We start from the raw sequence: 9,156 nt of genomic DNA on the forward strand, positions 1-9,156 counted from the left end.
TGGTTGAAGAGGGACCCCTTGGCCCCGCCGCCCTCCAGCGCGCACAGGCTGGTGCGCTTCGCCTCGCAGGGGGCGCGGTCGGGGCAGGGCGAGCCCCAGCTGGAGCTGCGCACGCTGGACCTCAAGGACTACGGGTAGGCGACAGGCTGTGCCTGCACGGGACGCAACGACAACTGGGAGTCCAGGCCCGGGTCGTGACTAGCTGGGATGCAGGGGCTACAAACTGCCCCCGATGCCGAGGATTCTCCACTGCATGTCAGAATTCTAATGGTTGAATTTTTAAAAAGAATTATTTTATTTAACTTTATTTATTCTCATCTGACCAGAGAGGACGAGAGAGAGAGGAAGCAAGCCGCCAGGTCCGGGACTGGAACTGTGACCAGCCATGTGGCAGTCCAGTGCCCCTAACCACTATGCCACCTGCTGGCCCCAATGGTAGAATATACTTATTCAAACATTTCATTGGAAAGAATCTGATATTTTCTGTAGATTTATATGTTGTCATTGAATTATACAAACTGGATCATCTATATATTAATAGTTTCCTTTTATTTTCTCCATAATTATTTTTCTTTTATTTTCTTCTTTAATTTGCTGGGGTTCTAGCACTTGTTGGAGATAGAAATGGGGAAAGTGAGAAGGCACCTCCTCCTCCCAATGGGGGATAGTCACACTGCAATCCCTTCTTCTCCATTTTTCCCCTGGGATCTTGGGCACACATGCACAGGTGTCCTACATGTTTTCCAAGGTGCCAGGTCTGGGACTTGAACCATGCATTTGGTCATGTAGGAGCTTCCTTAATCATCATACCGGCAGCTGGACCCATGCGATTATGTCTGTAAAAAAATTAGTTTGGGGACCAACAGATGGTGAAATGGTTACATCGCTGGACTCTCACATAATCAACTGTGGCTTGAGTCCCAGACCCGGTGTCTTGAAATTCGCACCAGGTGCATGTGTGTGCATGCCCAAGATCCCCAGAGGAGAGTGGAAGAAGGATTGTGGCCATCCCCCCCAGGGGGTGATGTCTCATTTTCTGTCTCTTCAGCGAGTACATGTGCCCTACAGCAAAAATCTCCTTTAAAAAAAATTAGGGGCTGGCAGGTGGTTTGGTGCTTAGGGGCGCTGGACTCCCCCACATTATCGACTGTGATTTGAGTCCCAGACCTGGTGGCTTGCTTTCTCACTTTCTCTCACTCTCTCTCATGTGTGCTCTGTCCCTCTCTAGTCAAATCAAAAACAAACAAACAAACAAAAGTTAAATAAAATAATGCTTTTAAAAAATTAGCTTTGGCTATTAACGAAGATGGAACAACTTTTCGCTGCTTTGCCGAATGCTTTTTGTCATCAGACAAGTTAGCAATTTGGAGCAGAGAACTGATGGTAAGATCAGGCCTTTGGACCCATACAGCCTGGCTACTAACACCTGCTAATAGCCCCGCCTTCTGAGGCTGCAGGTGCTCTGGCACACCACTGGGTCTTGTGTCTCAGGTGTAGTAAGGACAGTGTTGGGACCTCCCTCAAGGTTCATTGGAAGATGAAATGCAAATATCACCTGAAATCTCCAAAAAGTTCACAGAAAATAAGTATTATGAAAAACTATACATGGATTTAAAGTTTTTGCACCCAAATCAACCCCTATGTTAATTCCATTTTTCATGATTATTTTTAAGTAATTATTTTTTTATTTAACTGTATTTATTTAAATTTGACCAGAGAGGAACAGAGAGAGAGAGAAAGCGAGAAAGCAAGCTGCCAGGTCCAGGACTTGAACTGCAGTCAGCCATGTGGGAACTGTGACCAGCCATGTGGCAGTCCAGTGCCCCTAACCACTATGCCACCTGCTGGCCCCAATGGTAGAATATACTTATTCAAACATTTCATTGGAAAGAATCTGATATTTTCTGTAGATTTATATGTTGTCATTGAATTATACAAACTGGATCATCTATATATTAATAGTTTCCTTTTATTTTCTCCATAATTATTTTTCTTTTATTTTCTTCTTTAATTTGCTGGGGTTCTAGCACTTGTTGGAGATAGAAATGGGGAAAGTGAGAAGGCACCTCCTCCTCCCAATGGGGGATAGTCACACTGCAATCCCTTCTTCTCCATTTTTCCCCTGGGATCTTGGGCACACATGCACAGGTGTCCTACATGTTTTCCAAGGTGCCAGGTCTGGGACTTGAACCATGCATTTGGTCATGTAGGAGCTTCCTTAATCATCATACCGGCAGCTGGACCCATGCGATTATGTCTGTAAAAAAATTAGTTTGGGGACCAACAGATGGTGAAATGGTTACATCGCTGGACTCTCACATAATCAACTGTGGCTTGAGTCCCAGACCCGGTGTCTTGAAATTCGCACCAGGTGCATGTGTGTGCATGCCCAAGATCCCCAGAGGAGAGTGGAAGAAGGATTGTGGCCATCCCCCCCAGGGGGTGATGTCTCATTTTCTGTCTCTTCAGCGAGTACATGTGCCCTACAGCAAAAATCTCCTTTAAAAAAAATTAGGGGCTGGCAGGTGGTTTGGTGCTTAGGGGCGCTGGACTCCCCCACATTATCGACTGTGATTTGAGTCCCAGACCTGGTGGCTTGCTTTCTCACTTTCTCTCACTCTCTCTCATGTGTGCTCTGTCCCTCTCTAGTCAAATCAAAAACAAACAAACAAACAAAAGTTAAATAAAATAATGCTTTTAAAAAATTAGCTTTGGCTATTAACGAAGATGGAACAACTTTTCGCTGCTTTGCCGAATGCTTTTTGTCATCAGACAAGTTAGCAATTTGGAGCAGAGAACTGATGGTAAGATCAGGCCTTTGGACCCATACAGCCTGGCTACTAACACCTGCTAATAGCCCCGCCTTCTGAGGCTGCAGGTGCTCTGGCACACCACTGGGTCTTGTGTCTCAGGTGTAGTAAGGACAGTGTTGGGACCTCCCTCAAGGTTCATTGGAAGATGAAATGCAAATATCACCTGAAATCTCCAAAAAGTTCACAGAAAATAAGTATTATGAAAAACTATACATGGATTTAAAGTTTTTGCACCCAAATCAACCCCTATGTTAATTCCATTTTTCATGATTATTTTTAAGTAATTATTTTTTTATTTAACTGTATTTATTTAAATTTGACCAGAGAGGAACAGAGAGAGAGAGAAAGCGAGAAAGCAAGCTGCCAGGTCCAGGACTTGAACTGCAGTCAGCCATGTGGGAGCCCAACACCCTTAACCACCACACCACCTGCCGGCCCCTCATGAACTTTTCGAAGTGCCCTTGTACCTGTGAAGGACCTAGTTCAGTGCCTGGCATATTCGGAGACCTCTGCTAAACTGTAGTTGATTTATTATTTTGGCTATGTTTATTTATTCATCCTTTATCACAAATATCCAGCTTTTTTAACATAATGAGAGATGGAACCTAAATCTCAAATCCCCCTGACCTCTGCCTTCTCAGCTGACCTCTGACCTTGCCTCCTCTTGCTCACACAGAGCTCAGGGCGATTGTGACCCTGAGGTGCCAGTGACCGAGGCCACCCGCTGCTGCCGCCAGGAGATGTACATTGACCTGCAGGGGATGAAGTGGGCCGAGAACTGGGTCCTGGAGCCCCCGGGCTTCCTGGCATACGAGTGTGTGGGTAGCTGTCAGCAGCCCCCAGAGCCCCTGAGCATCAAGTGGCCTTACGTGGGGCCCCGGCAGTGCGTCGCCTCGGAGACGGCCTCGCTGCCCGTGATCGTCGGCATCAAGGAGGGAGGCAGGACCAGGCCGCAGGTGGTCAGCCTGCCCAACATGAGGGTGCAGAAGTGCAGCTGTGCCTCGGACGGGGCGCCCGTGCCCAGGAGGCTTGAGCCGTAGGTGCCCGGGGTTGCCACCGGGTAGGTGCCCGGGGTCTCCTCCGAGGCCTCTGCCTGGACGCATGCTTAGAAGCAGTCTCTCTGTAGGTCTTCATTTTATACTTAGCCAGTTCCCCATCCCCATTTAGTGCCCTGTACTCCCTTCACCCCGTGTTCTTCCTCTTCCTGTCCTTGCCCGTCCCCCGGCCTAAGCACTTACGTGAGTACCGACCACTGCTCAGGGTGCTGAGCTCCAGCAGGAAAGCCTGGCCTGCTCTTAGCAGACCCAGCTGCGCAATGGGCAGACTGCTGGCCAAGAGTGTCTGTCCTTTGGCAAATTGCCCACCAAGCATGGAGTAACAGAACCAATGGTGAGAACTGGGGAAGCAGCGGGTACACTCTACCGCATGATGAATTTGAACAACACAACACGAAAGTCCCTCTTTCCCCTAGACAGGGAGGATCTCTGCAAAAAACAAAAACAAAAACATTACCCAAAATACTGACCCATCTGGACTTTTATACACCAAGGTCCCCGTTTCCTTAGGAGAGGGCTAGGAAGGAGGCCAAGGGCAGTGGACAGGGAATCAGGACACCTGGATTCTGGATCCGACAGGGCCTGTGGGTCTCCACTTTCTCGTAAAAGGGCAGAATTGAGCTTCAGCTGTAAGAAAGGCTTCATTGCCTTGGCCAGACCTCCTGGCCTCACCTGCTTCTCCAGAGACTCGCACGGCCTGTGCACCGTCAGGTTAGCCCCCACTGTCCCAGAGAGCTTGCTGCCAGGAAACACTGCATCTGCATGTTGGGTTTTGTTCTGTTTTAGCAAAAGCAATTGAAAATAGATAATCTGAAGAAATAAAGGTGATGAATCACTCTGTCTCTGTATTTAATTTCTAGTGATCTTTCTGTAGAAGAGGAGAGGGCAATAATGGGAAATGAGAACAACAGAATGGTCCATGCAAAGGGGGGACCGTAGACCTCCAACTTCCAGACACTGGAGACTCCAATAACTAAATTTAGATGAGGCTTTAATTTATCATATTGGTATTTTTCTACACAGCTGTCATTCCAAACACAGTATTGTATACAGGTGCTCACATACGGCTCTTTCCTTTTCTTCAGAAAGAGATTTTTGGTGACTAGCAGTTAGCGTAATGGCTATGTCGCTGGACATAGTTTGCGTCCTGGACCCGGTGGCTTAAAACTCACACTGGGCGCGTGTGCGTGCATGCCCAAGATCCCGAGAGGAGAGTGGAGGAGAAGGGATTGCAGTGTGGCCATCCCCCCGGGGGGGGATTTCTTACTTTCTGTCTCTATCTCTCTCTGTCTGTCTGGCGAGCGCACGCGCCCTATAGCAAAAACCTCTTCAAAAAAAAAAGAGATTTTTGCCATAGGGCACACGTGCTCGCCAGAAAGACAGACAGAAAGTGAGAAATCATCCCCCAGGGGGGATGGCCACATGCAATCCCTTTTCCTCCATTCTCCTCTCAGGATTTGGGGTGTGCACATACACGTGCCCAGTGAAAGTTTCAAGCCACTGGGTCTGGGACTCAAACCAGAGTCGGCCATGTGGAGTCCAGTGATGTAATCGTTACACCATTTGCTGGTCCCTCTATGCCTCTTCTTTAGAAAGCACTTTAATCCTGCAGTGGTGACTGTGAGCATGGGGCAGGGGACAGCGGTGTGTGGTAGGTAAGCTAGCGTTTATTGAGCATTCCCGATGAACCAGGAGCCAGGCTAGGCAATGTCACATCTATTATATCACACAATAATCTTTTTTTCCTTAAAGTTCTTGTCATAGGGCACATGTGCTCACCAAAGAGAGACAGAAAGAGAGTGAGAGAGAAAGTGAGAAATCACCCCCAGGGAGGATGGCCGTGTCACACTCTCTTCTTTTCTACTCTCTTCCGGGAATTTTGGGCATGCATGCACATGCATCCAGTGTGAATTTCAGCTGCCAGGTCTGGGACTTGAACTGCGGTCAGCCATATGGGAATCTAGCACCTCAACCACCATGCCACCTGCTGGCCCTTGAATCACCTCATTCTTGGCAGAGATGAGCCTGCTATTTAGAGATGGGTCAGGAGGAGCCTCTAAGCCTGAAGAACCTGGACAAAGACAGAAATGAAGCATCCTTCACTGTGTCTGAGGCAGCTGGAGGGGGAGAGGGAGCAGGCAGGGCTGAGGGGAGAGAAGAAAGAGGAATGGCAGCAACAGCAGGACCCAGATCCTGGAGGACAGGAGTAGAGGTGAGGGTGGGTGGTCCCAACAGCTTCACAAATGTATCTATTTTTAATTTAATTTAATTTTTTATTTATTCACTCATTATTTTAATTTGATTGGAGAGGGACAGAGTAAGAGCGTGTGAGAGAGAAAGAGAGAGATAGGGCAAGTGAGAAAGCAAGCTCGTGAGAGAGACAGAGAGAGATAGGGCAAGTGAGAAAGCAAGCTGCCAGGTAGGGGACTCAAACCACAGTCAGCCATGTGGGAGTCCAGTGCCCTTAACCATCATGACACCTGCTGGCCCCACAAACGTATCTATTCAGATAGAGTAAGGACAGAGCAGGCACCCAAGGAGACAGGCAGCAGACGTGGAGAGAGCATGTCCCTGTCCTATGGCAGTACCAGGTGGGGCTCTCCTAGAGGGTGTGTCCCAAGTGGGCGAGTGAGGACAAGTGTCCCCCCATCTCATCCATCCAACATATCAGCCCAAAGGAACTTCACAAGTATCACAGATAATTGTCCTGGGGACCACCAGATGCTGGCAGCACCGTGCTCTAGTCCCCCTCCCAAGGGCCTGCATTCTGCAGGTGCTCTGTCATCAGGGAGCTGCCCTGTACTTTCCCAAGGGCTCATCAGACATCCCCCTTCCCTTCAGCTAGTTTAACCTGTAGAGTTTCTAGTTTTGGAGCCTATGCTGGTACCCACTAGGCTATGTTGTAACATCACCTGAAAAGCCTTTAAAGTACTAAACGATTGATTCTAGAAATCTTACTTTTTTTTTTTTTTTTGAGAAGTTTTTACTATAGGGCGTGTGCGCTCGCCAGACAGAGCGAGACAGAGAGACAGAAAGCGAGAAATCCCCCCCCCCCTCCAGGGGGGATGGCCACGCCGCAATCCCTTCTCCTCCGTTCTCCTCTTGGGATCTTGGGCACACATGCACATGTGCCTGGCGTGAGTTTTAAGCCACCGGGTTCGGGACTCGAACCGCGGTCGACTACATGGGAGTTCAGTGACATAGCCATTATGCTAACTGCTGGTCCCTAGAAATCTCACCTTTAAGGATCCATTGTTAAGAAAATAACCAGAGTTGGGCAAAGATTTTTATCATAGTATTAAGAATAATAATATTTCTTTCTCTCTCTTTTTTTTGAGGCCAAGGATTTTGACAACAGATTATGGAGGACTGATAAGCTATAATAAGAATATAGAATTTATTTATTTATTTTTAAAGAATTATTTTATTCAACTTTCTTTCTTTATTTTAATTTGACTAGAGAGGGACAGAATGAGAGAGAGGAGAAGGAAAGTGAGAAAGCAAGCCACCAGGTCTGGGACTTGAACTGTGGTCAGTGATGTGGGACTTCAGTGTCCTTAACCACCAAGCCACCTGCCGGCCCCAAGAATAATATTTAAATAGACAGTTTTGTGAGGACTGAGATTTTGTTTTTGTTATAGAGCATAAGCACTCACTGAAGAGAGACAGAAAGAGAGAGAGAGGGAGAGAAAGAAATCATTCCTCAGGGGGGATGACCACACCACAATCCCTTGTCTTCTATTCATCACTATATCCCCAGACCCTGGTTTGATAAATATCTACTGAATGAATGAATGAACTAACGATGACTTTTGGAAGATGGTTCAATTAGTAATACATCAGCACTAATGCTAGGAGCCATTAAGTAGTTTTAGGGGTCAGGTGGTGGCACAGTGTAACCCAACTGGACCCACATGGGAAAGATGGGCTTTCCCCCTAGGACTGGCCTGAGCATGCAGGGCATGTACTTGACCTGGTACCCTGTGCTGACTGAGACTAGAGATGGACTGGGACGTGAAGGTCCTATTTGGAGTGTCTGTCTCTCATCTCTCTGTCATGAAAGAAATGAATGAACTTTAAAAAAACAGTCTTGTTTGGGACCAAGCAGCTGGTGTAATGGTTACATAGCTGGACTCCTATGTAGTTCACTATGGTTCGAGTTCCCGACCCAGCAGCTTAAAACTCATGCCAGGCATGTTCATGTACATGTGCATGCCCAAAATCCTGAGAGGAGAATGGAGGAGAAGGGATTGCATTGCAGCGTTCCACCTCCCCCCCCGCCCCCGGGGGTGATTTCTCGCTTTCTGTTTGTCTCTCTCACGAGTGCATGCAAAAATCCCAAAAAAAAGTTTTAAAATATCACTTTTCAGTGATACTGAAAATGCTTAAGCCCAATATAGAAATTTCAAAACTACATGTGTATCATTATTCCCATGGATGGGAAAACTACATATGCATAGAAAGTACTAATGTAAAGAAACCCATGAAAAATGGTTGCAAGGATCTATCCTTAGGAAGTATGATTCTTCTTTTTTTTTTTTAGAATTATGAATTTTATTTATTCATTCATTTATTTTAATTTGACCAGAGAGAGAGAGAAAGGAAGCGAGAAAGCAAACCAGCAGGTCTGGGACTCAAACCATACTTGGCCATCTGGGAGTGTCCAGCCCCTTAACCATCACGCCACCTGCTGGTCTCAATTTCTTACATTTTTTGTATTTTTCAATTTTTCTCAATATGCATCTCAATATCTATCCATGTATTACTTTTTTTTTGGTTTTGTTTTAAGTTTTGCTATAGGGTGCATGCACTTGCCAGAGAGAGAGAGAAAAGGAAAGCGAGAAATCACTCTTCTGAGGGGTATGGTTAGCCATAATCTCCTCTCCTCCATTCTCCTTTGAGGATTTTGACTGTGCACACACATGCACCTGGTATGTTTTTCAAGCCATAGTCTTGGACTCAATTGTGCAGTCGACCACGTGGGATCCAACTGCCCTAACCACCTTGCCACCAGCTGGTCCCATCTTTTCTAATCAGAAAAAGTTAGAGAGAATTATTGGGACCAGCAGATGATGTAATGGTTACATTGCTGGACTCCCACATGGCTGACCGTTGCTTAACTCCCAGACCCAGTGGCCTGAAACTTATGTGGGGTTTAAGTCCTGGCCTAGGGGCTTGAAACTCAAGCCAGGCACATGTGTGGTCATGGTGTGTGTGTGTGTGTGTGTGTGTGTGTGTGTGTGTGTATGTGAGTCTATCTAAATTCTCTCTACAAAAAGTTGGAGAAA

The 9,156-nt window shown here is 46.8% G+C and overlaps 1 protein-coding gene across 1 annotated transcript in view; it reads left to right on the forward strand.

The window, feature by feature from the left end:
- The window catches only part of LOC102494120 (left-right determination factor 1), a 5,357-nt gene extending 1,503 nt beyond the window's left edge, over window positions 1-3,854 (forward strand). The window contains exons 3-4 of the mRNA XM_006157253.2: window positions 10-134; window positions 3,490-3,854. Coding sequence (XP_006157315.1) covers window positions 10-134; window positions 3,490-3,853 — 489 coding nt within the window. The 3' untranslated portion in view covers window position 3,854. The remainder of the gene's footprint in view (window positions 1-9; window positions 135-3,489) is intronic.
- The last annotated feature ends 5,302 nt before the right edge of the window (window positions 3,855-9,156 follow it).

The sequence above is a fragment of the Tupaia chinensis genome, unplaced genomic scaffold, assembly GCF_000334495.1.
Source record: "Tupaia chinensis unplaced genomic scaffold, TupChi_1.0 Scaffold000532_1, whole genome shotgun sequence".
NCBI classification, from domain to species: domain Eukaryota; kingdom Metazoa; phylum Chordata; class Mammalia; order Scandentia; family Tupaiidae; genus Tupaia; species Tupaia belangeri.